We start from the raw sequence: 25,008 nt of genomic DNA on the forward strand, positions 1-25,008 counted from the left end.
GGAGCTCAGCAAGATGTCGGTTATTTTTCAATGGGTCAGATCAAGGTACGTCCTTTCAGTTCAGCTCTGGGCAGGGCTGCTCATTTACTCCCATACTTTAGACTGTATTATTTGCAATGTAACCAATGTGAGTTCTTGAAAGTAATGTGCGCAAGATGTAAACTGAAACATTAAGGCTGCTGTAAGTGATATATTTTGCATTAAAATAAGTGTTGAATAGCACTATATTCAAACAGTAATCACTGTTGCAGAGTGTTTGGTAAATGACTGCCAGCCATGCAGAAGAGAAAATACATTTTCTGGTATTCCTGTCCAATTTATCCAATCAGCACAGAGAACTCCAGGAAGCGGCGGTCCTGTCTGCTCGTGAACGTGCAGAGCTGCTTTGTATGGTGATTACCGCTGAGCGTTCATGTGGTGACGCAGAGAGGACAACATTTACAGCGGCTTTAAGGAGAAGGGTGGTGCTGAGGAAGTATTTGAAGCACCAAATGCTGAATGGCAAAACAATGTACATAATTCGGTTCTTACATTTCAAAAAGCATAAAGGCGGTTTCATATTAAGCTTAGTGGTTATGTAGTTTCACGTGAATTATTAGCTAAATTGTTTAAATGGCAGTAATGTAATGAGCCAGTACGTTTAATTAGGATTTTTGCATGTATATGGAGGTATGGTTTATTGGTGTGGCAGCTAGTATGAGAAAAACTAGCATTTGGATGGAATTCAGGTTGGTTTTTTGTGGTTTTATAATCAGCTGCCAAGTTTTCAAGCTTCTATTCTCGTTTCTGTGTGCAAGAAAGTGAAAAACCCTGTAACTCAAAATATCAAACCATTCCCAGAAAGTGTGGTTCACCCAGCCGCTGGGGTCAGAGCATGCTGTCTCCCCCACAGCTGATGTGTTCGTCATTGTGTTTGCTATCGTACAGTATGTGATACCCTGGATATCCTTCAGAGGACCTTCACTGTAGCCCGAAGCTCTGAAATAAAACAACACAAAATGCCTGAAATCACCAACAAGGCCCCAAAACACACCGGTGTGTGTTCAGACTGTGATGGGTAAAGTGCAGATGAATGTGTTAGAACAATGTCTAACCTGATTGCCTGACCTAGACTTACTGTATCTCTTTAGTGTAATGTACTTAGGCTAGTTCTGCTAATTAGGAATCCCTTTTGACATCTCCATCTCTAAATCTTTTTATCCTACTTTTGACAGTAGTGCTATTTAGATTTACTAGAAAAAGGCCAGTGGATTTTGGAGGACAAACTGAAGGCCAGCGAGAGCAGAAATATTCCCTTTCATACACACACAAACCTACTTTCCGGGTGCACACAATTAAATACAAAGCTACAGTATATAAAAGCCATCAAATAACAATAGTTCAAATAGCCAGGACACACTGCTCAATTACTGTGAAATGTAGTAATAGAGTCCAGTGAAACATCCCACTTGAACGTTACCCCCTCTTCAGAGCTAGATGTTCTCCAACAGCTCTTGTTTCCATAAATAAACAGTATTACGCTGGCAGTTTTCATGGGAGTGGGTGGGAGCGGTTGGATCGAAGTGGCGAGGAGTGCAGGGAGCCAGAGTAATGTGATTAAATGTAATAAAGAAAGCAGTCGGATCAGACTGGCGGAATCAGTTAACAAAATCACAAAGAAGGCGATGCCGTGGATTACCAGCACTTGTAGTTTTTTATTGTTGCATGTCACAAACCGTCTCAGTGCACGAGACGAAGAGGGGAGGCGAGTCAGGTTGATGAGCAAACAGAGTATTTTATTGAATATAAACCGACACAACTAATAACAAAAAACATGGGGTGTGTTGATGAATTTCATCAGTGGTGAGTGAGGTCTGTATGGATGAGTGAGGAATGTGTATGTAAGTGTTGAAGGCAGCAAAAACATCAAATAACCTACATGAAGTCAGAAACGCAGGCCGGTGTGCTAGATAGCAACAAGGTTAAACGAATATGAACAATACCGGTTGAAAAAACAGTTCATTTGGTGGAAAAGTGGTGCGAGAGAGACAGACAATGAGACCAGGCTGGTAGTTACAGCCTCGGTGGAGGCCTACACAGGTGTGGCTACATAACTGCAGGAGGAGACCACTGCAGGCAGAAAGGGAGGGGCCTTCACATGCACATACAGTCATTACCCATTGAATAAATATTATTGAATAAATAATTTCAGTGTGCAAAAAATATATTAACTACTCAATTATACAAAATAAAGCCTGAACATTTTTTTACACAATCGACATCATCATCGAATGTCATTGTCATAACATGCTTTGGAAAGACAGCATCACACAATAAATACATCTCATTCAGTTAGTGCAAAGCATCGTCGAACTGCTTGGACAATACTACGTTTTCTTCGAAAAGCAGCAAGAAAGTCGTTTTCAAGGAATAGTGAGGCGATACGGATTATTCATTTTAAAAAATACTCTTAAGAGAAGCATCTACAATGTAAAATAATGAGTAGACGTCTCTTGATTCATCCTATGAAATAATCTGTGAAAGGCAACATACAGAGGCTGTGACAGATGGTCAACAGAAGGCTTGCGAGGCCTGTGAGCTGACAGCTGTTGAATTACATCTTGGCCTGGGTGTTACATCTGTGACTCACTTTGATAATTTACAGATTTACGTTTGAGCGCGGAGAGGAGAGCGAGGCTGAGAGCAACGACAGCGGCGACATCTACTGGCTGTTCTGCAGAGCTGCAGTCATGAATACACGTGTACACATGTAACACAGTCATGACTATAAACAGAATACATTTCGAGAGACGGTTAAATGGGATTATGATGTTAATAGCACCACTAGGAAAGATCACCTGCGTGGGAGTCTATACTAACACACATACAGTCCAGTCTGTAGACCGAGTTTAGAGAGGCTATGTAACCTCTTGGATCACTGAACAGGAAAACGTACACAAGCATGGCTCACTGGGCTGGATAGACATGTAGATGGAGCGGAGAATATAATGATATAAAACAATAAACAGGCGCCGTTATCAACACAGTGCAGACGTGTTGGATTAGAGTGGAAAATCCTTGAATACATGCAATTCAAATGATTACCCACTGTACAGCAAAACACTATTATTGTCCATACCTTCAGACAATTCAAGTGGGTATGAATATGAGCTTTGCGGCTACATTGGAGGTATATAATCCATCACACTTTGGGTTCAACACGTTTAGCGCAGTGTCTAACATTGCACAGTTAAAGCATGCTTCACTCAGGAAAGACTAGAGCATGTTTACAAGCTCTTTATCTGTTCACTTCAGACTGTTTATTGCTCCCAGAGTGTTCGATACAGCTCAAGAGTACAATAAAGTCTTACTATAAATTCATAAAAATAAAGTAAAACAAAATGTTGATCAAATCTTTGGCATAAAGTCAAGTTTTGTGAAGAAATTGGAAGCGAATTAACCAAAGCAGCTGTATTATTCCTTTTCTTGGAATTTTCCTATTCAGGTTATAGTTAACCATTATGCTGCAAGAGAGCTGCCTTGTAGAGAAAAGATTGATGTCATCGCTTTAGAGCCCATCAACTGTCACAAAGCCTTTTCTTTGTGACTATACTGCACTATACGAATTACCGGAGAAGTCGATACAGTATCTCTCGCTAAAGTCGTAAGAGAGAGAAGTTAGGGATCCAATTTTTTAAGAAAGTTGATTTTTGAGTCTCATTCCTAATTTATCAAATACTGCTGCTGCTGCTTTGGGATTGGAGGTCAGGTCAGCCACCAGCACAAGTATTCTAATGAGTTCCGCTCCTGATTAACACATACAAAGCTTCGAATAATTTAATTTGACATTTGAACTAAACTGAATGATCGATCATTCCTCAGACAAATGTTTTCATAAAAAGGACACTTTGGGCTTCATCTGTGGAGTCATCACCTGAACACTTTCCACCCACTTGTTTGCTTTTGTAAATATCTTATTGTTTTTTATAAATATCTTGTTTTTCTATTTACTTTCTATTTAACAGTTCTATGCATATTTGTATTCTTACTTGTACTGTTGCACCTCGAGCTGTTGTAATATGTGAATTTCCCCTTTGCGGGATAAATAAAGACAATCTTAATCTTAATCCATCACCGAAATTGCATGAAAAAGGCCATGAAGGTGCAGCCCGTTTCATCTCCACCATTACTGGAGGATGTCAGATTTCCATCCCCAGTCTTACGGTCGGGTGAGGGTCAGGATCTTGCATGAGGGAAGTGAAGGAAACGGCTTTGTCCAGCTGCGTAACGGGCTCGTCCACCTGCGTGTCTGACATCTCCCTCTCCACGCCATTCTTTCTATCAAACTCCGCAGTTATCTCGGCCAGCGTCTTGCCCTTAGTCTCTGGTAAAGTGAGCCCCAAAAACAGAGCTGACACCAGACACACAACCAAAAAGGGTAGGAAGCAGAAATCCCCCAGGCCTTTGACAATGAAGGGGAACAGCATTCCAACCAAGAACAGGCTGATCCACATAAACGAGCCAGCGACCATGTACGCTGCCGGCCGAGCCCCCTGGTCGAAGATCTCGGCTGGTAAAATCCCCGTCACCCCCGCTGGGCCCAGGCCAAAGCTTAGGATGTAGCAGAACACACATGCCATGCTGAGGTAGGGCATCCCGGCCACCCCGCGGCTCTGGAGGTTAAGAGCTACAGTGAAGACTACAGTCCAGCAAGACATAAGACTGTACCCACCCACAAGAAGGTACCTGCGACCCACACGTTCAATCAGAAGATTACTCAGGATAGAAGCAGTGAACTCAGACGCCCCCGTGCCAATGGTGATATACTGGATTCTCTCTGGAGGGATCCCCGCTGCGAGGAAGATATAGTAAGCATAGAAGTAGATGGAGTCATTGCCACAGAGCATCATGGCAGAACTGGCAGTTATGACTGTCCTGAGCTGGGCTCGCAGGTCACGACTCTTGAACAGGGACCAGGGCGTCTTGGCATGAGACCCAGAATTTATGGCTTTCTGCTGCTGCTGCTCCTGCAGCATCTCCTCCATCTCTTGGACAGGAGCCTCCCCACCACGGAGCCTTCCAAGCGCCTTCATACATGCTTCCTTGTCGCCACGGTCAATGAGAAGGTATCTGGGGCTTTCAGGGAACCAGGGCAGGGTAAGGATCTGGATCAAACCTGGCAAAGCGTTACTAGCTAATAGGTAGGGCCAAAGAGGCTCTGTACCCAGCAGCTCAGTGAGTCCAACAACTTGGCCCAAGAAGATCCCGAATGCAGTGAAGACGGCCGAGGAAAAGGCCACAGCACCTCGGAGGTGCGTGGGGGCGCTCTCCCCAAAGTACATAGGCTGGACATTCATACTGACCCCCGAGTTCATCCCCACCAGAATCCGAGCAATGATGATCATCTCAAATGATTTCGCCACCCTGCACGTCAGCACGAACACAGCGCCAGCAAACAGGAAGGAGTTGTTCAGGAGCAGCGTGTTCTTCCTACCGAAGCGGACTGCCATAGGCCCTCCTATCAGGGCCCCAAACAAACCACCCAGCGAGAAGGCTGATACAATCAGAGTCCACACAAGGGTCACCTGAGGCATCTCCAGGCCGGTGCCCCAGCGTTCCATGTAGGTGTCATTGATGAAGCCCTGGATGTAGCTGGTAGGAGCGTTGATAATTGAGATGTTGTAGCCATACTGGAAGGTGCCTCCAATGGCAGCAGAGCACACAGTCAAAGCAAGGGTCCTGTCTGAGGATTTGCTGGCTACAGTTGGCTCAGTGTCGCCGGTGGAGTTCATCTCTCGTCTGGCTGTCCCTGGAGGAAAAGCAAACGTGTGTGTGCCCTTCACTCGATGACATGCAGTATTTAATCTCGACAAGCACTATCTCATGCTTGCTTTAGCTTAATAGATAACCTTCTGTTGAATGAATTACAGCACTTGGCAGCGTCTAATGCTATAACCAAGCTAACGGTGCGGTTTCCGTGTGGTTTAAAAGGAAGAGAAACCGGTTTCAACTTGGTACTTGTTTTCCCTCAGTATAACCTGTCAGGCACCTGTCATCTACGTACTGTACGCTGTGCTCCGTCGATCCTGCCGCAGTAATCAGGCAAAGTGCGTCACACAGTTGATCCAAACTATTGTAAAAGTTTGAACAGTAGTATTATAGCAATGGTTCAACTATTTATTTTTTTAAAAAAATGTTAAGCCTCCGAACAGAGATGACAATGTCTGCATAATTATCTAAAATTGACAATATTTGTCGTTTTTTCCTAGATTTTTTGTGATTGTGAGGGAGAAACTATTGAATGTGTATTTACAGATTGTTTCCATAGTACTGCCTTTTGGCTTGACTTACAGAAATACCTTTCAGAAATGCTAATAATAACAACAATAATAATAATAAAAAGGAGAAGAAGAAAACCTACCCTGGCAGTCCAGATTCAGGGGATATAATTTCCAAACCTCTGCCTGCGGGCGCGCAGTCTTTTGATTACGTCAGGCTAAAATGCTACGTCACCTTTCTGCGACTATCGCTGTCGCGAGTGGGTGCAAAGATGTAAGTAAACGCGACCACCTCAATCAGCGTTTCTTACGCGGAGAATATCCCTGTGTGACTTAAATCAGCGACAGAACCTCAAACTCTTGATGAGTGCAGGTTTTTGGTTTCAAACGCGCGCATTTGACTATCTGCACAACGTAACGAGTCAGTATTTGCTCACGAGCTAATGCTAACACGGGCGAGTGTTTGGCTAGCAGCCTACCGTTAACATTTGATGTAGCCCCGGGTGGCTGGTTGGTGTCAATCAGCACTTGTCCCAGTGGAAACACGTGAAGTGTTGAAAGCTGGATAGTCGAACAAGTCATGAGACAAATATGCATTCAGTGCAGTGTTGTTAATTTGCGTTCTGGTGATTGAGTGTGGTGCAAAAAAAAATATAAAGCAAATTAGATATATTTTCATATTTATTGTAGCCCATGCATTTTGAGTTGATGATTCATCAGTGTTTACATGCCTTCAGAGACAGTATTATTGTATATGTTTAATTAAATCTATGCTGTATGTGTAACCCCAAGAAATAGTGCAGCTATAACGGTGCATGCATTTCAATGCATTAAAATTACTTGTACATTACTCTTGTAAGATTACCTACTAGTCAACAGTCAGTTTGGAAGTTTTGATGTCACTGTTTTGATAACATGCCTACAAATGTGCATTTTGCATGTTGTTTGAGCATCAAGGTTGGTCCACTGCCCTCAGTCCTGACTTTTGTTCTTCTTTCCTCTCCTCCAACAGGGCGCCTTCCCCAACCAAGAGGAAGGAGGATGACAAGAGTAAACAGAGAGGTAAGGAGAAGTCAGGATCCACGAAAGAAGGAGCTGACAAAGGCCGGGGCCGAGAGAAGAACCGCACACGACGCAGTGCTTCCAGTGGGAGCAGCAGGTCAGAGACTGTTGTCATATGATATCAGTAAATGCTGCCAGGTTCCTATTTGCTTGTTCCCTGTTGCATTTTTGTTATTGATACATTTTTCATCGGATGAAGGGAAATGTTTGGCAAAAGCTGCCCTGTATTGGATGTCATGTTGTGACTTTGACACAAGGTCACAGCAGCATTTATCCTCCTCATTTACTTTAGACAGTGGAGGACAAACTGCTCATGTCTTCTCTTGTTAAGGTCCAGCTCCAGCTCCAGCAGCAGCTCGGGCTCCAGCTCCGGCTCCTCCAGTGGCTCCAGCTCCTCTGCTTCCAGCCACTCAGGCTCATCCAGCTCCCGCTCCTCTTCCTCTTCTTCCTCATCCTCCTCACCAAGCCCCAGCCGCCAGCGCCACAACAACAGACGGCGTTCACGGTCCAAGTACGGAATCAGTCACAATGAAATTTTCCGGAAAATTAAAGGGATGGTTTGGGTTTTTGAAGTGAGGTTGTGTGAGGTACTCCATAGTCAGTGTATTTCATTCAGTGAATGGTGGAGAAGCAGCATGAGGACTGATGTCTATTTGTTTGTTTAAAGGATTCCCATTAGCTGATGTTATGGCAGATATTCATGTTAAAAGAAAAATGCAAAGCTTAAATTGACAGGACACCGGGGAGAAAAATCCAATCACATACGATTTTAAACCCACGCAAGACTGAAACTGTTATATCAATCTATGCTCTCTTCAAAGCCACCAGACTCCTTTGATAAAAACAGTAATTTTACCTGACAGAACACGGAAGATGCTGGTCTACTGCTGCCTCGATCGGTTAGTTGTGTCATTGTGTGACTTCACTGTTTTAAAGGGTTAGTTCAGCGTCCATAAAATCACACGACGACACAAACAAACTAACCAAACAAGGCAGTCACAGACCAGCAACTCCTGTGTCCTGTGAGCTAAAATTACCTGGTTTTGTTAAAGGAGTATAGTTTGGAGAGAGCGATATAACATCTTTTGTTCCCTGTCAGAAAGGTCTGACGGCAAAGTACAGCATAGAAAATATTCTTAATATAGTGTGCACTGAACTGATGTTGATGTTCTTTTGTGACTGTAGTACATTTTGTTCAGTCCTCCTGCTGCTTTTTCAAACTGCGGGGTGCTGACTGCTTTCTACTGTAGTAATACATTGCCTTTTTTTTTATGTCTAACTGAGCAATTCCTGAATGTCTCACCCTGTAGTTATTAGTAAACTCATTACGGTTTAAATATTAACTGAAAGGTTAATGTCACTAGGTCAAAATCAGCAAAGAAGGACGACAGAGACCGCCGACGTAGGAGCCCCACACCCAAACCCACAAAGGTCTACCTGGGCCGGCTTACCAGAAATGTTATAAAGGTAACGGCAGAAGGCAGCACATGTTAAAGACCCCAAATCAATTTCCAGTTTAAGAAGTCAACACATTTCATTTTCGTCTTTTGTTTTTTTTTAAAATTATGTTGGGGTCACATCAGAGATGGGGACTCGGTCGCACTTAAGTCGCACACACAGAGACTTCAGACATGACTTGGACTCGTGAACAATCATTAGGTTATTTTTTGGCATATTAATATTGAGGAAACTCTGAAACATCTGATGAGCTTAATGTGATTACTTCTGTTTTTTCATGGTAACCATGGTAACCATATTACGCATCGGGTGCGCGCCTCCTGGCCTCACGCACTAGTACCTCGGATGACTATGGCGACCGGCGGTACACCTGCAGCTGCTGCTGTACCATTTGTGATTACATTTGGTTATAAAAACTTCAAACAGGACGGCACCAACAAAAGGAGCGCTGACTGCAAAGTGTCGCATTTGTTGTGTTGACATGACGTTAAAAAAAAAAAAAAAAACAGGTCGGGTAACGTTAATCATCTACGTTCCGCTGCCACCATCTATTGGCTAACGTTAACCGTGCAAAAATGCATAGTGATACTGTTACAGGCAGGTTACAGGTTAATTGTTGACCACGTAATGTTACAGGTTTACCAGGTTACCATCACACTGAGTTTGAGTGAGAGGATAGAGGAATGTGTCATTAGAGACCCAGTGTAATTAAGCAATGCGGTTGCAGAGTGCAAACTTTAAACTTTTTTTGTCCACTGGCAAAATGGCTAGACTAGTGAATGTTGAAATTTTACCAGCCACTCAATAAATTACCATTGTTATTTTGGCTGGTGAGTGCAGCATACAGTACCAGCCACCAGCATCTGAATGGTGTTAATTTTGTGTCCAGCAGATGTAGTTAACTATAACTGAGATTGGATGATTAGTTATTATTGCATGACTAATAATGTTAGATTTACAAGATTACAAGATTACTTTATTTGTCACATATAGAAGTCAGAGTAACATGCAGTGAAATGTCTCCTGGTTACTCCTTAACATGGCCTTATAAATAGAATAAATTAGATAAATATGAAGAAAACCAAACTAATACGATGTAAATAATAATAAGTATAATAATAATAATAATAAGTTGTTTGCATTTAGCTAAAGTGTGATGTTTTGCACTAATTCAATGTCTTTGACTGGGTGAGGTGTAACATTTTCTATATTTGTTCTTATTATGGTCCCACTGAGCCTGCACAATAGGGGGCAAGATATACTGTAACTGTAAGTTCATGTTGGAAGAACACAGTTTCCTTTTAAAGGAAAGCATTCATTGTGTGTTTTCTTCATATTGCATTGCAATAGCCTGTTTAAAGTGATCATATAACAAACAACTAATCAGTACTGATACTGTATGCTAATAGATAAAGGAGTGATAATAATACAGTAAATGCTTTGAATTTCTTAGATATAGCTGTGCAGTATTCTTAGTAGACCGGATAGCAGCAGATGACAGAAGGCTCATTACAACCAGAAGAGACATACGACTTCACACATATCACATATATCCGAAACATCATGACGTGCCAGGTGTATCTAACACTCACAAACACTCACAGCATAGGACTGTTTGCGGTTTGGCTTGTAGATTGATGGTAGTGCTGCTTCTATAGAGCAAGCAACAATGACAATGCAGTATTATAACATAGAGTCAGATTACACTAAAAGTAGTCTTTCATGCTCTCTTAGCAGCCCAAAATCTTGTTCACCATATTATTCCTGGGTAATGAAGACTTGATACAAGAAAATTTGACCCAAAAAGGAAGTAATATTTTGAATAAGATGCTTCGATTGCCTGCAGTAACCTCGATTCTCCATTGTTTGAGTGTTTGAATTAGATCATGGAAGTGAGCTAACAGGAAACAGTCAGTGGCACAGTTTAAGAGAAGAAAAATAAGAGGGATTTATGGTGTGCTGTTTGCAGGCTCCATCGCCCTGATGTACAGGAGCATAATTACTACACTAATGGCAATCAGACAGAAGTGCTTACACACACGAGTAATTGAAAGCCTGCTGAATGATTCGGCTCTACTACTCAAGTTACGGAATAAAGTGATTCCTTGGTCTTATTATAATAAAATAATCTATAGTGTTTCATACAAGGAGCTGGGATGGATTGTATTCACAGTACTAAGCAGTAGACTAACGATCCACTCCATATAAATGTGTCTAGATGTAGTGCTAAATTTCAAAGTATTCTCCGTTGTGCCTTTTGAAGGAACACATTCAGGAGATCTTCTCCACCTACGGCAAGATCAAGATGATTGACATGCCAATGAACCGCGTCCATCCTCACCTGTCCAAAGGCTACGCCTACGTGGAGTTCGAGACCCCAGAGGAGGCGGAGAAGGCCCTGAAACACATGGACGGAGGTAAGAGGATGCAGAGGAACATGAACACGGAAAGGGAACAGATTGCATGACAGCCATATTGTTTATGATTGTATAATGTAGTGTAGATAACACACTTACATTGATCTCTCAAGTAAATGTGTTCACTTCTTAATTATGTCGACATGACAAACCTTAACCAATCTTGAAATTCTGGATTTTTTTCCCCTTCAGGTCAAATCGACGGTCAGGAGATCACGGTCACAGCTGTGCTGACACCCACAGTGCGCCCTCCCCCCCGCAGGCTGTCCCCTCCCCGCAGGATGCCTCCTCCACCACCCATGTGGAGACGCACTCCACCTCGAATGAGGAGAAGGTGAGCAGCATGTGATGAGTAGGAAAAGGTGCAGCAGTGCTTTGATTAGGGAAACAAATAATGCAGATTATCCCTCAGCTGCTACTCTGTATTCTAATACAGCCTCCATTTTTACTCTTGGTTACTATGACATCCAATATAAATCTTTCATTTTGTCTGGTTATGTTCTGCTTTTCAACATCACTCTTTTCCTGCTTTTTCTCTTACGCTGTCTTTCTCTCTTCCTCTCCTAGGTCTCGGTCTCCACGGCGACGCTCTCCAGTACGTCGCCGATCTCGGTCACCCGGGCGGCGCCGTCACCGGTCACGCTCTAGTTCCAACTCCTCCCGCTAGTGATAAAGAAACCCCTCCTCCTCCCCTCCGATGCTCCTATGCTGTGTCCTTCTGATTGTCAGTGTGACCAACCAAATGTGAAAGAAATACACATTTTCCTGGTCGCCTGTCAGCACTTGAGTGATGAGAACACAGACACCAAAGTCATGACTGTATCCCTGAGTCAGTTACTGTCGCCAGTTTTCTATGCTAACATTATAGCATGCTGCTATTAAATTATAGGAAACAAGCATTATCTTGAAAGAGAAAGTAAGCATTTATCACCTCCTATTTCTAAATACTGTAACGACGTAATAGTTTTCTGTTGGAACGAGAAGAAATTGATTCATTATTTGTTGTATAAATAACTGTCAGAATGGAGTTAAATTTAAAAATGAATTGCCCCAGAAGCCATGTGAAAAAGCACATAGAAAATAGCAAACTTTCTGTCTAAAATTCCCAGACAGTCCACAGAGAAAATGCAAATTGATACACATTTAGGAGTCGGTTGCATAAAAACAGGTGAAAGCACACTTGAATGTGTTGGAGTCACCTATCGTCATATACTGACATCATGTAGGCGAGGATTGAATCGTCTAGTGAGATCACACGATTCAATTTAGTGTCTGTGTTCTCACCGCTGAGGCAGTAAGTCAATTCATGACTTTAAACACACACAGTCTTTAAATAATCCACCAGTACAAAATGATACACAGTGTGTTGAAATCCATCTGGCAGGGTCCAGATGTTCACTTTCAGTGTAATCAATTATTCTTACTTAATCACATATTTTCTATGGTGCTACTGGTCATAACTTAGATTTAAATCAGTATGAGTTTTAAAAACAATCCTTTTTGTATCCCTCTTTTCATGTGTGAGTGACGCTCCAGCCACCACCTCATACAGAGCCAGTCAATCCCATTTACAGAGGCAGCTATACGAGTGAGTCACAAGAAGTCAAATACCAGTAAGAAGCACACGCCTGCTTTCATAGGAGTCTGAAAGTGACAGTCATTTTAACATTGTCAGTGCATAGACGTCAGAGGGTTATTGAATAATGGATGCATGTCATTTCTGTTTTCCACTTAATTTTATGTGTCAAACTGGGATCTGATCCAGACATTTGTGGCTTGAGATAAATTTGTCCCCTTAAAATCAAATTTTGCATAGCTGGCTGTGTTAGCTCCAGCAGTGGCTTGAAAATAAAGTTCATTGTTTTAATTGTAAGAATTGTGTCTGTCTGATTTGATAACATTACTGGAACTTTTGTGTTGTGCCGCCAGTCATTGGTTTATGTTAGCAGACTAAGCTAATGTTAGCTACTGTTGCTCTCTGTTAGCAAAGCATGCATAAAGTCACATAGTCACATACCAAAGTCCTTAACAAAGAAATCTACAGTCCAGCAGCATTAACTTGAACGGGGAAGTTCTCATTTTTTATGTCACGTTACAAAAAGCCTTTAAAGCTGTATATCAACTTAGTTTTGTCCTGTAGGGAGGAACACAGAGCAGCTCGGTCACATGGTGTCGTCAGCTGGTGTTACTCTTTCTCGAGAATGAGCAATGAGGGCTGCTCATTGCTCATTCTCGAGAAAGAGCCACCGCAGATGATGACACCGTGTAACTGGTTTGCTTAATGTTCCTCCTTAAAAATTAAAGTCGATACAGACTTTAAAGGGGCTCTATATAACAATTTCTAGCAATTCACAGAAGTTTCAGACATTTGTGGCTTTGTTTCAAATGTTCCCCTAAAATCAAATTTTGTATAGCTGGCTGTTTAGTTCAACCAGTGGCTTGACATTAAAGTTAATTGTTTTAATTATTAAAAAAAACACATTTTTGTCTGTCTGATTCAAAAACATTGTGCCATTATGAAAGGAGCTCCGTGGAACTTCTGTGCTGTGCTGGAGGCCGGTCGTTAGTTTATGGTCGGGTCTTCGTATCTAAACTACCATTAGCGACCGTTGCTCTCTGTTAGCGAGGAAGGGCGGCACTGAGACGAGGCACTCGAGAACGTGCTTAAAGTCACATCCTTTGAATTCATTTTTCCCTCCACATTACAATCCACATAAATATGGCCAGTCAAAAAGTGATTAATACATTTAAATTACTACAAATTGTTACAAAGAGCCCCTTTAAAATCTGTGGATCCGCTTAGCTTTGTTTTTTAGCGAGGAACATTAAGCAACCCAGTCACAAGGTGTCATCATCTGTTGTGGCTCTTTCTCTAGAATGACCAATGAGGGCTGTGTGTTCCCACATATTGGCTGCATATATATACCAAGAATTTCCCTCCTCTGTGACTCTGACTAGTGTTCAGAAACCGACGCTAACAGTTACTGTCACCAGATCTCTGAGATACATCAGGATGCATTTCTCCGTTATCTGTGCACTGGGTTTTGTGTGCGTCAACATGATGCTTTTCCTTCCCGCGCAAGGTGAGTGTTGCTTTGAACACTAGTCATTTGTGTATACCTGAAAGTGTGACATAGCAAATAACACTGTGTTGAGGCACAGATTAAATCCAGAACAGTATAGCTAGAAGATGAGAGCTGCTCACTCCAGTTCTGTTACTCTCTGTGTTTTGCATTGTAGGGCAGCGTCAGCGTGCCAGGCCTCGCCCCCCCCTTTTGCTACCAGTTCCCGAGTGCTGTCTGACAGTGTCCCCGGCCCACGTTCGAGAAGGTGTCACCGAGTGCTATGAACAGCCGGAAAACTCAATTCGCAATTGCAAAATCCATGCATTCATGTGAGTAAGGAGGTCATCTTTGTCTGTGTTCCCTGGCTAAGCTAGTTATGAGCAGACAAACCAGAAATAATGTGATGGAGAAAGCCGCCATCTTGGTCTTTGGCACAAACTGAATAAAATCACACCTGTATGATCCAGAAACGTGTTAGATCACTTGTCTGTAATGTTGGGTAATGCACCCAAGAAAACCTGAAATAAATTGTGAGGCATTTTGGAAAGGTTAGCTTTTTTTTGCCAAAAGTAAGATGAGATGATCAATGCCACTCTCATGTCTGTGCGTTAATTAAGTACACCGTTAGTTATCTACACCATACAGCAGACCTATTCAATTAGATACCTGTGGGCCATTTGGCCCTTTAACAACCCTTTGGCCCATTGATAATTTTTATTTTTACTCTCATGTCATTTAAAAGTTTTGAGAAACGCAGGCTGTTAAGCAGAGGGAATTTACGGGAATCAAACTGACAACCTACTTCTAAGATTGAAATGGTACTATACTTTTGTGTATTATGTTTCTTTCTCAATTGTGAAAACTAATGAAGCAGAGGAAAAAAATTGCAGTGTTATTTAAATTCTGAGATCTACAGGTCAGATATGAAATGTAAATGTCACTTTTTTCAAATTTGGCCCTTGAAAATGGCGTTAAATACATCTGCCATAGAGTATAGACTTCCCAAGGTTTTGTTATCATCCTGTTGTTCTAACTCTATCCAATGCACAGACATTTGGGGGCTATAGCAATCTTATTGTCTAACACTGGCCATGAAAGCGAAAAAGTGGATTTTCCAAAAATGTCTAAGATTCCCTGAGCACGACTATATCTGTATATTCATGGCTTTTCTGGTCTATTTTCTGTCTTTCCATCCCTCTAGTTTAATCGGTGTGAGTGGTGAAACATATTGTGTGGATCCAAGTGCCAGCTGGCTTCCGGAAAGACTCAAGAAGTTAGAGAAGGTAAGTCTAGAGGACATGCTGGAAACCTTGTTTATAATCTAATCACGAGGAGGGGTTTCAGAGTGTCTGATTATGTATGAGGGAATATAGTGTGCCACATTCAATTGTAGCTTCAATGGAGGAGGACATAAATGATCCTATAATATAAAAACTGTCTAAGCTTAACTGTTTTTCTCCACAGAGAGGGATTTCTTGCACAATCCTGGGAAAGGCCTCCAACCGCCACGGCACACAGATCTTCTGAGCAGAGGTCTGCAATGGCACCAGTTTCTGTTCAATTTGTCAGCTAACGCGGATGAGATGATTCATTTCCTCTATTTTTAATTACATTAAACAATATTACCAAAGCTTTTGCAGGAATCTTTAACATCTTCTAAACTAATAAAGAGCATTCTGAAAAATCATGTCTGGGTGCAGTTGGTGAATGTACAGCATATGTTAGCCTTTCATAGCCTTATTACTGCCTTACAAATCAGTAGAAGATAGTGAAAATAAGAAAAAAAACATTAAAATCTTAAAGGGAATAGTTCACCATTCACGTCCTCGCCTAAAGATGTTGTTATATTTGTAATGCAAGTATGAAGCCACAGCCAACAGCAGGTTATCTTAGCATGACATAGAAACTGGAAACAGCTAACCTGGTTCATACAGCAACAGAAATTACAGTTTTAAAGACAAATTTCAGGGAAATGAATTTCTAACAGATGTTAGTAGTGATTAAAAGGGGCTACATTTAAAGGACCAGTGTGTAGGATTAAGTGGCATCTAACAAACATGCCCTCTCTTGGGTCAGTGCTGAGTTTGTCCATTCTGGGCTGCCGTAGAAACATGGCGGTGCAGCAAGGCAGACTCGGTGGAAGAGCACCCTCTCGTAGATATGAACGACTCATTCTAAGGTAACAAAAACACAATGATTCTTAGTTTCTAGTGAATACACACTAATAAAAGACAGAACGATTAATATTATATTCCATTTCTGCCAATAGATCGCCTCTGAATCCTCCACACTGGACATAAACTGACAATTATGTGTCACAGTTAGGCTTTTCTTTGCTGATATGTTTGTAGTTTAACAAGTGAAACATTTTGTCTCTCAGTGATTTCAACACATCACGCCAACACTGAAGACAACGTATTTGCATGCAGACTGTACCAACAAAATAACTGAGTAACTGCTCAAAAAAAAAAAAAAAAACTCAGTGGTGTTCTTGTTGTTCCTTTTTCTTTGGAAAAGGTGCACAAATCTAGACAACCTCATAACCTGCCACACTTGTGGCATTGTGTTGTGTGATTTCACTGCACATTTTAGAGTGGCTTATTGTTGTGACCAGTCTAAGGCATACCTGTGCAAAACAATGCTGTTGAATCAGCACATTGATATGCCACACCTGTCAGGTAGGTGGATTATCTTTGGAGCGAAGTGCTCACTCACATTGATTTTAACACATTTCTGCTCAAACGTTTTGAAAAGAGTCATTAGGCTCTTGTGTGTGCACAGAAAGAGTCTTAGATCTATTACCTCAACTCGTGAGAAATGGGAGCAAAAAGTGTTTTTCTGTTTTTGTTGAGTATATCTTGGGACAAAAACAGCAGTTTTATATCAGCAGTAGCGCTTAACACCATGTCATAATCTTGCACTCTTGAGAAAAAGCAAAAACTGCGCTACAAATAATCTACTAGCAAAAACTGAAAACACTTCTGTGCTGTGCCTGATTGATTGTTTATGATTGTTAATTGTGTTGAATAAACTGAACATATTGCGATGTTCACAACTTCAAAGAAAGAGATGTGCTGTTTCCTTTAAGGCGTCACCTTCATAACTTTTTTGGCGAGCCAGCCCAGATAGACGTTTGTGGGTTTGGGTGTTGGGCTCTGCTCTCTGTCATGCTTGGTCGCTGATTATGATCTCGAGTGACATTTACATTTCAGTTAATATTTTACTCTTTAATGAGTTTACTGCAGTGTGAGAGAATCAGATATTCCTCAGTTATACATTTAAAACTATATATGATTCACCTTTTGCCTCAAGGGTTAGTTCAGGTTTTTTGAAGTGGAGTCATATCTACAGTCAATGTATTACCTACAGTTGATCGCAGTCTGCACCCGCCAAGTTTGTAGAAGCAGCAGGAGCCAAAGCAAAAATATAAACACAACACTTTTCATGACTTGAAGTTAAAGATCTGAGACTGTTTTTGCTCACACAAAAGCTGTGACATATTTTCACTCTTCTGTCTTGCCATCAGACCTTTCCAGATGTAGAACTGTAGTCATTGTGTCGCTTTCTTTAAAGTCACCAGACTCCATTGCAAAAAACAGTCATTTTATCTCAGCAGGACATGGGAGTTGCTGCTCTGCTGCGGCCTCGACCTGTTTGTTTGTGTGACTTTGGCAAATTCAAACCAACCCTTTAAAACAGTGTCTCTCAGTGACTTCAACACATCACGCAATCACTAGAGACAATATATCTACCTACAGATATATGTTTTCTCCTTATAATGAGAAAACATCACAAAATAATTGGGTAGCCACTAAAAGAAAAAGAAAAAAAAGTGTTTGTCTTGTTCCTCTTTCTCTGGAATGAGTGTGTGTTTGACCCTTCAGGCTCACCTCATTTATAACCAAGGAAGTTTCTTCTTGCAAGTCAGAGCATCACTGTTTACTGCAAGTGTTTACCAGTGAGAGTCTAGAATAAGCCTCTTAACTGTTCACAATAACCAGATACTGTACAGAGACACACTGTCAAATTGGGACCCAGGATGCCTTTCATGAGGTCACCGACATCTTATAGACATCGTCAGCTTCATTTTGGGTTCTATTTTTTAACAAGTCTTCATTACTGTGGAAAAACATGTTGAGCAAGATCTTAGGCTGATCCCGACATAATAACAGAAGATGGGTAACACTTAGTAGGTAGGGTACATTAATTAACATTAGTTAATGCAATAATAAAAATAAACTTACAGTTAGTTAACAGGTAACTAATGTGCCTAGTAATGATTTACTAATAGTGTTCATTTTAACTAAGGTATTGATTTAGACATTATTATAAAGTTTATAAAGATGCTATTAATAAATAGTATTAATAAATAAGTTGACACAGTGATAAGCATTAACTAACAGTTTATTGCATATTCATTAATTATTAATTAAATGGGGCTCCTAGGCACCGCTCTCTGTCATCCTTCTTTGCTGATTTTGACCCAAAGTGACATTTACATTTCAGTTGAAATGATACTCTTTAATGAGTTTACAAGTGTCTGCAGTGTGAGAGATTAACAGTTATACATTTTACAAAAAATAAATGATTCACCTGTTGCTTAAACGATTAGTTCGTTTTTTTTAAAGTGAGTGCCAAGGAGCTTATCCGACGTGGCTTTTGCTGGGAGAAGAAGCAGCCCAACTTCGTGCTTCACGTCACGTCACATGTTTACGCCTACCCCGTGCCAGCTTTTTTGAAAAGGAGGAATATTACGCCTCCGTTTCACAAAGGCAAGGCAGCAAATTGCAGCCTTTACCTGGCCGCAAATGTGGCGCATTTTCTATCTAAAAGGGGCTAGTAATACATTAAATAAATGATTCACCTGTTGCTTAAAGGGTTAGTTTGGGTTTTTTAAAGTGGGGTTAAATCAGCTACTTATCCACGGTCAATGTAACGCCTACAGTAGATTGCAGTCAGCACGCCCCCAGGTTGGAGGAGAAGCAGAAGTAAAAGCAGAAGACGTTTGTCAAACTCGATGTTGGTGAACACTTTGGGACCTTTGGTATCATTGCGACATGGGGCCGTGCATTATGATGCAACATGAGGTGATGGTGGCGGATGAAATGCACGACAATTGGCCTCATCTGTGAATTCACATTGACATCAATAAAATGCTCCTGTGTTTGTTCTCCATAGCTTACGCCTGCCTGTAACATAACCTGATGACCACCATGGGCACCCTGTTATGCCCATCATCAACATTGAAATTAGCAAACCACTCGCCAACACAAGACCATATACACTATCTGCAGTACAAACTGGTTGTCTGTATTTTTTTGAGTGTATTTTAGCCACCTAAAAAACCTCATTGTCATTTTACATGGTGCAATATGTATGAATTGAGCACCTGTCAAATTCATACCTACCAGACACAGGAGCCTCGATCTGTTAGTTTGTTTGTGGCTTCGATGAATGTGTCTCTCAGTGACTTCAACACATCACACACTATTGTTCCTCTTTCTCTGGAATGATGGTGCACTCTTTCCCTCATGCTCACCTCATTTATACCAAGGAGGTTTCCGCTTGCAAGACAGAGCATGACTGTTAATGCCAAGGGTTGGACCAGTGAGTGTTCAGAAAAACGCTATTAATTATTCACTCACCCAGGACCCAGGATGCCTTTCTCCATTCGCTGTGGCCCGACACTTTTGTGTTTGACCATGCTGCCTTTCCTCCATGCACAAGGTGTGTTAATGACTACTAATGACTTTCAGAGTAACTTAAATGATTAGGAGAATATATTAAAATGTATTGTATACAAATTGAATAATACACTCATCAGTGATGAAAAGAAAGTTGTATCTCTTATTCCGAAAAGTTAATATTTTAGAACATGGAAGTTTTAATTGTGTATTGTATAATAATGTAGAAAGCTTTTATATTTCTTTGCATTTTGGAGTAGCTTGTTCTATTACGATATTTAGCCTTTGGTTTAGCACTGTACTAGTTCACGGGTGAGAACAGATGTAGGCTAGGCTAAGTTTTTCTGTCGAGCCACTGGGTGTGGATGTTCTGGTCCTACAATTGCTTTAAAATATTGTTAGTTAGGATTCGTTCAGAATTTTGGGGAACATGTTTATTCACTTTGTTGCTGCGAGTTATATGAGAAGATCAAAACCACTCATATCTGTACAACTCACTAGTTAACCGGTTATATCTGTATGCAAAGTGCTTTTTAAGCCTTCTATTTGCTTCTCTTCGTAAATACTAACATTTAACTTTGGCAGGGAAAAGTTTATTCTTCCAAAATATAGCTGTCCTGAAAGAATATTTTCCTATTCCTAGACTTAATAATAGTATTGGCTGTTGTTCTGTGAATTGCAGTGATTTGTCGTAGTACCCAGCTCATGACAAAAACCATAGGACCTGCTGCCACCTGCTGTACGGCAGCCTCAAAGGGCGTCTTTAATGAACCTGTCATCGCCTGCTTTGAACAAAAGGAGCACACATTTCCGGGCTGTAAAATACACGCTTATATGTAAGTATAGGGTAGTAGATTATTCGCAAGAGCTTCATCTTGTGTCCATTATTTCATGGTGTGTTAGGCGGTGTCACCTAGTCGACACAGCTGATCATGAGCAGACAACAAAGAATAATATGAACGACAGAGAAACTTTGGCACAACAGTGATAGTTTGACATGCTGGGAAAGACACTTATTGGCATTTTTTAAGAGTTAGATAAGAAGATCAATACCAATTTCAAGTATGTATATATATAAAGTATAAACATAAACATCTGTATCATCGACTTTGTGGGCCTAAATTCACCATTTTGCTACTGTAGATATTTTTGTGTTTAAGGCACATTGATCATATTTGATACGTTTTCCATTTTTTCTGTTCTTGCTATAGGCCTACATACTGATTTTGTTCAGCTTGTTTTTTACTTTTTCCTGCCTTTTCAACCCTGAAGCTTTCGCACTGAGACAAAGGATATATGTGTGGACCCAGGAGCCTGGTGGATCCCCCGAAGACTCAAGAGATTAGAACAAGTAAGTCCAGGTTTTGACCTTAAATCGAATGCAGCATAAATAAAGACATATTAATTCCTACATTATGGGACTTTCACCTTAAATTCTTCTCCCACAGAGAGGAATACGTTGCCAAATCCTCTGACAACAGTTCAACAGCCACACTGAAGATAATGCATCACAACCATGTACCAGAAATCTTGACACTGTTTTCCTTTTTTTTTTTATAATTTAGAGCAAATTATCAACTTTATCTGCTTATAGGTACGGTAATAGATATGGTAATAATATCTTTGTATGGATTTTTATTGCCTTCTAAGCTAATAAAGAGTTTTGACCATTGTTGTCTCTGTGCTGCGTATTTATAGTATTTAAAGTATACACAAATAAAATATCCTTAATTTCTGGAGCACAAAATAGCTTGATACCTGGTACAGTTTTAAAATTACTAATGAATACATTTAAAATGTTTTGATTGGTAAATTAAAATAGGACTCCATGATAGTGATGAAAATGTCATTAAAAAAGTCTTTACATCATTTTCATAATGGCCATGTCTGCTATGGTAATAATATCTTTGTATGGATTTTTATTGTCTTCTAAACTAATAAAGAGTTTTGACCATTGTTGTCTCTGTGCTGTGTGTTTAATGTATTTACAGTAAGAAAAAAACGAATAAAATATCCTTAATGTCTGGAGCACATAATATCTTGATACCTGGTACAGTTATAAAATTACTTTTAAATAAATTGAAAATGTCTAATTGGTAAATTAACATAGGACTCCATGATAGTAATGAAAATGTCATTAAAAAAGCCTTTACGGCGCTTCGTTCAGAGCCACGCATTACTGGAATAACAAGAAATGGTCTCGAACAGAGGGTCTCCCTCTATGCCGATGACTTATTATTGTATGTGTCCAATCTCTCTGTCTCAGTTCCAGCTGCTCTTGACATCCTTAGTTCATTTGGTCAGATTTCAGGCTATAAACTAAATTTGGACAAGAGTGAGCTGTTTCCTTTAAATCAAGGTGCCCAAGATGCTGCTCAGGGTTTCCCATTCAAAATTGTTCCATTTGGCTTTAAATACCTTGGTATCCAGATTAGAGACCGATTTGAAGATTTGTTTGATTATAATTTTGCCCCTTTGTTAGATCAGATACAGAAGGACTTTGAACGGTGGTCACTGTTGCCTCTTTCCCTCGTGGCCAGGGTTAATTCGGTTAAGATGAACATCCTCCCCAAATTGTCTTATCTCTTCCAGTGCATCCCTGTCTTTCTCCCTCAGTCTTTTTTTCAAAAGTTAGACAAATTAATCACTGAGTTTATATGGAACAGGAAGGTCCCCCGTTTGCGAAAGGAGCTGTTGCAGAGACCTAGGACCCTTGGGGGCTTGGCCCTTCCTAACTTGAGGTTTTATTACTGGGCTTCCATCCTTAGAGTAATTCAGCTTTGGATTTCTCTGGAGGGGGCACTAGTTCCTCCTACATGGCTAAGTATGGAGATGTTTTCTGCTAAACCTGCTTCGTTGACTGCTCTCATCCACGCTCCTCTTTGCTTTTCTCTCTCCCTTTTTTGCAATAATATCTTAGTTAAATCCACTTTTAAAATTTGGAAGCAATTTCGACGTTATTTTGGTCTACAGACCTTCTCTCTCCTAGCACCTTTATCAGCCAACCCTGTTTTTCATCCTTCCTTAATGGATGGGGCTTTTTCTTTGTGGTCTGACTGCGGTATTAAGGCATTTAGGGACTTGTATATTGCTGGTACAATAGCCTCCTTCCAACAACTCTCCGAGAAATTCCATTTGCCTAGGCAACATTTTTTTAGATATCTTCAAGTTCGTAGTTTCATCCGCAATCGTAGCTCCAATTTCCCAGGTCTCCCAGAGGCCTCTCTAATTGACTCCTTTTTAATCCCATTTCCTACCATTAAGGGTGCTATTTCACGTCTATATAATCTTATTTATTCTTTGCAGCTAACCCCGCAGCATAAAATTAAAACCAAATGGGAGGAGGATCTAGGGGAGGAGATCTCGGAGGAGCTGTGGGATGCCATTTTGCATCGGGTTCACTCCTCATCTATTTGTGCTAGACACGGTCTGACCCAGTGCAAAATCCTACATCGTACCCATCTCACTCGAGTTAGGCTTTCTGAAATCTATAATGATGTTGATCCCATGTGCATTAGATGTCATCAAGCTCCAGCTACCCATGTCCATATGTTTTGGTCTTGCCCTTCACTACTTAATTTTTGGACACAGATATTTAACTCCATTTCTGTTTGTACGGGGGTTCAATTTGATCCTACAGCATGCACCGCTTTGTTTGGGGCTTTACCTCCTACTTTGCAGCTTCCTAAATATAAAGCTGACTTTGTGGCCTTTGTCTCCTTATTGGCTAGACGTTTGATTTTATTGAGGTGGAAGTCTCCTGTGCCGCCTTCTCACTCGTCTTGGATCAGGGACATCCTGCAGTCTGTGAAGTTGGAGAAAGTTAGGTGCTCAATACATGGTTCTCTTGCAAAGTTTAATAAAACTTGGGGTCCATTTTTTGCACATGTTGAGGGATTGATTTTTATGGCTATTCCAGAGTAGCCACCCTGATCGTCTACTAATTGTGAATTTTTTTTCTTGTGTGAATTTTTAGCATGCTAGGATGTTTTCTTTAATTTATCTCTGTTTAAGTGAACATATTGGGCTTTTATTTAGCAGTGGGTGACCATTTTGTGTTTTTTGTTTCGTGTACTTGTTGTTGGGTTTTTGTTTTGTTTTGTTTTTGTTTTCACTATTAGTTACTTCTTATCTGATTTAATTTTATTTGATTTTTATTTTTCTTATTATTATACTTGACACTGTTTTGACTCTCGAATTGTCACCTCTTGATTTTGTTATGTTGCTGAAAAATTAATAAACAAATGTTTGAAAAAAAAAAAGCCTTTACATCATTTTCATAATGACCATGTCTGCTTAGTAGTAGTAGTAAACCTTTATTTTACCAGGCAAAAATTGCTAAGAATACATTCTTATTAAGGCAATGGCCTGGTAGGAGGTGAAAGACCTCCTAAGGGGAAGGGAGAGGGGGAGTAACAATAAAAGCACATACAACAACAGTGACACAAAGAAGAAAGAATAAAGACAATAAGCCAACATAATACAATGGCATACCACAGAATGACAGTTAGTTTGACGTACAGTGACAAGTTATGTGTTATGTAAGGACAGAGATACTAAAAGTAAAAACAGTGATACTAGACAACCATAGATGAGACAGTAACAAAACAACAACAGTAACAGACGGTGTTAGTGAGGTAACAGGATCAGAGAGAGCTTTGGCTGCGACAGCTGCAGGTATACTTTATGGATTTAGTTATGACATGTTTGAAGGAGTTGACAGAAGTAAGAGTTTGTAACTGTAAGGATTTTTGGAGTTGATTCCAGCTGTCGGCGGCAGCAACCTGAAAGGAGGAACGGCCCAGGGAAGAGTGCGCCCTTGGGGCATTTAACAGGATGAGAGGGGCAGAACGGGTGTTGTGTATAGGGGGAGGGCGCAGATGCAGAAGCTGGGTTAGGTAGGGAGGAGTAAGACCTAGGAGGGTTTTGAATACCAGCATCAGCCAGTGAATGTTGCGCCTGGTTTCCAGGGGGGGCCAGTTTGTCAGGGTGTAGAGGTCACAGTGATGGGTCCTGTACGGGGCGTTGGTAGCAAATCGAATGGCGGAATGATATAGAACGTTGA

At 40.8% G+C, this 25,008-nt stretch overlaps 3 protein-coding genes and 1 long non-coding RNA gene across 6 annotated transcripts; 3 read left to right on the plus strand and 1 right to left on the minus strand.

Moving 5' to 3' along the window:
- Positions 1–1,754: 1,754 nt before the first annotated feature.
- On the minus strand, positions 1,755–5,988 carry LOC311249938 (solute carrier family 2, facilitated glucose transporter member 11-like). The gene has a single exon (XM_084341383.1). The coding sequence runs from the start codon at positions 5,769–5,771 to the stop codon at positions 4,179–4,181; it is 1,593 nt and encodes a 530-aa protein (XP_084197509.1). The 5' UTR covers positions 5,772–5,988; the 3' UTR covers positions 1,755–4,178.
- LOC311249939 (RNA-binding protein with serine-rich domain 1-like) lies at positions 5,578–13,064 on the plus strand. Of its 3 annotated transcripts, none has more exons than XM_084341385.1 (7): positions 5,578–5,600; positions 7,270–7,416; positions 7,651–7,830; positions 8,684–8,786; positions 11,041–11,194; positions 11,387–11,528; positions 11,762–13,064. In XM_084341385.1, coding segments are annotated over exons 1-7 (828 nt in total). In that variant the 5' UTR covers positions 5,578–5,598; the 3' UTR covers positions 11,862–13,064. The 3 variants fall into 3 exon arrangements, with proteins under 3 accessions (XP_084197511.1, XP_084197510.1, XP_084197512.1); XM_084341384.1 differs by lacking the exon at positions 5,578–5,600 and adding an exon at positions 6,489–6,531; XM_084341386.1 differs by lacking the exon at positions 5,578–5,600 and adding an exon at positions 6,489–6,531 and having other exon boundaries at positions 7,657–7,830.
- Positions 13,065–14,100: 1,036 nt separating this feature from the next.
- Positions 14,101–15,940, plus strand: LOC311250445 (uncharacterized protein). Its single transcript, XM_084342141.1, has 4 exons — positions 14,101–14,277; positions 14,435–14,588; positions 15,461–15,542; positions 15,724–15,940. Exons 1-4 carry the CDS (start codon positions 14,208–14,210, stop codon positions 15,784–15,786), a joined length of 369 nt encoding a protein of 122 aa, XP_084198267.1. The 5' UTR covers positions 14,101–14,207; the 3' UTR covers positions 15,787–15,940.
- Positions 15,941–19,894: 3,954 nt separating this feature from the next.
- LOC311250050 lies at positions 19,895–21,633 on the plus strand. Its single transcript, XR_014621239.1, has 3 exons — positions 19,895–19,986; positions 21,216–21,294; positions 21,392–21,633. It is a non-coding gene; the product is annotated as an uncharacterized lncRNA (long non-coding RNA).
- Positions 21,634–25,008: the final 3,375 nt, after the last annotated feature.

Source organism: Pagrus pagrus (assembly GCF_965226575.1).
Source record: "Pagrus pagrus genome assembly, chromosome: 21".
Classification (NCBI taxonomy): domain Eukaryota; kingdom Metazoa; phylum Chordata; class Actinopteri; order Spariformes; family Sparidae; genus Pagrus; species Pagrus pagrus.

Excerpts from the sequence above, each read along its gene's own strand:
- LOC311250445 (XM_084342141.1), top strand. The coding sequence starts at position 14,208 with ATGCATTTCTCCGTTATCTGTGCACTGGGTTTTGTGTGCGTCAACATG. Across the intron at positions 14,589-15,460 it reads TGCAAAATCCATGCATTCAT|TTTAATCGGTGTGAGTGGTG; the intron begins GTGAGTAAGGAG and ends CCATCCCTCTAG. Across the intron at positions 15,543-15,723 it reads GACTCAAGAAGTTAGAGAAG|AGAGGGATTTCTTGCACAAT; the intron begins GTAAGTCTAGAG and ends TTTTCTCCACAG.
- LOC311249939 (XM_084341385.1), top strand. Across the intron at positions 7,417-7,650 it reads GCTTCCAGTGGGAGCAGCAG|GTCCAGCTCCAGCTCCAGCA; the intron begins GTCAGAGACTGT and ends TCTCTTGTTAAG. Across the intron at positions 11,195-11,386 it reads CCTGAAACACATGGACGGAG|GTCAAATCGACGGTCAGGAG; the intron begins GTAAGAGGATGC and ends TTTCCCCTTCAG.
- LOC311249938 (XM_084341383.1), bottom strand. The coding sequence starts at position 5,771 with ATGAACTCCACCGGCGACACTGAGCCAACTGTAGCCAGCAAATCCTCA.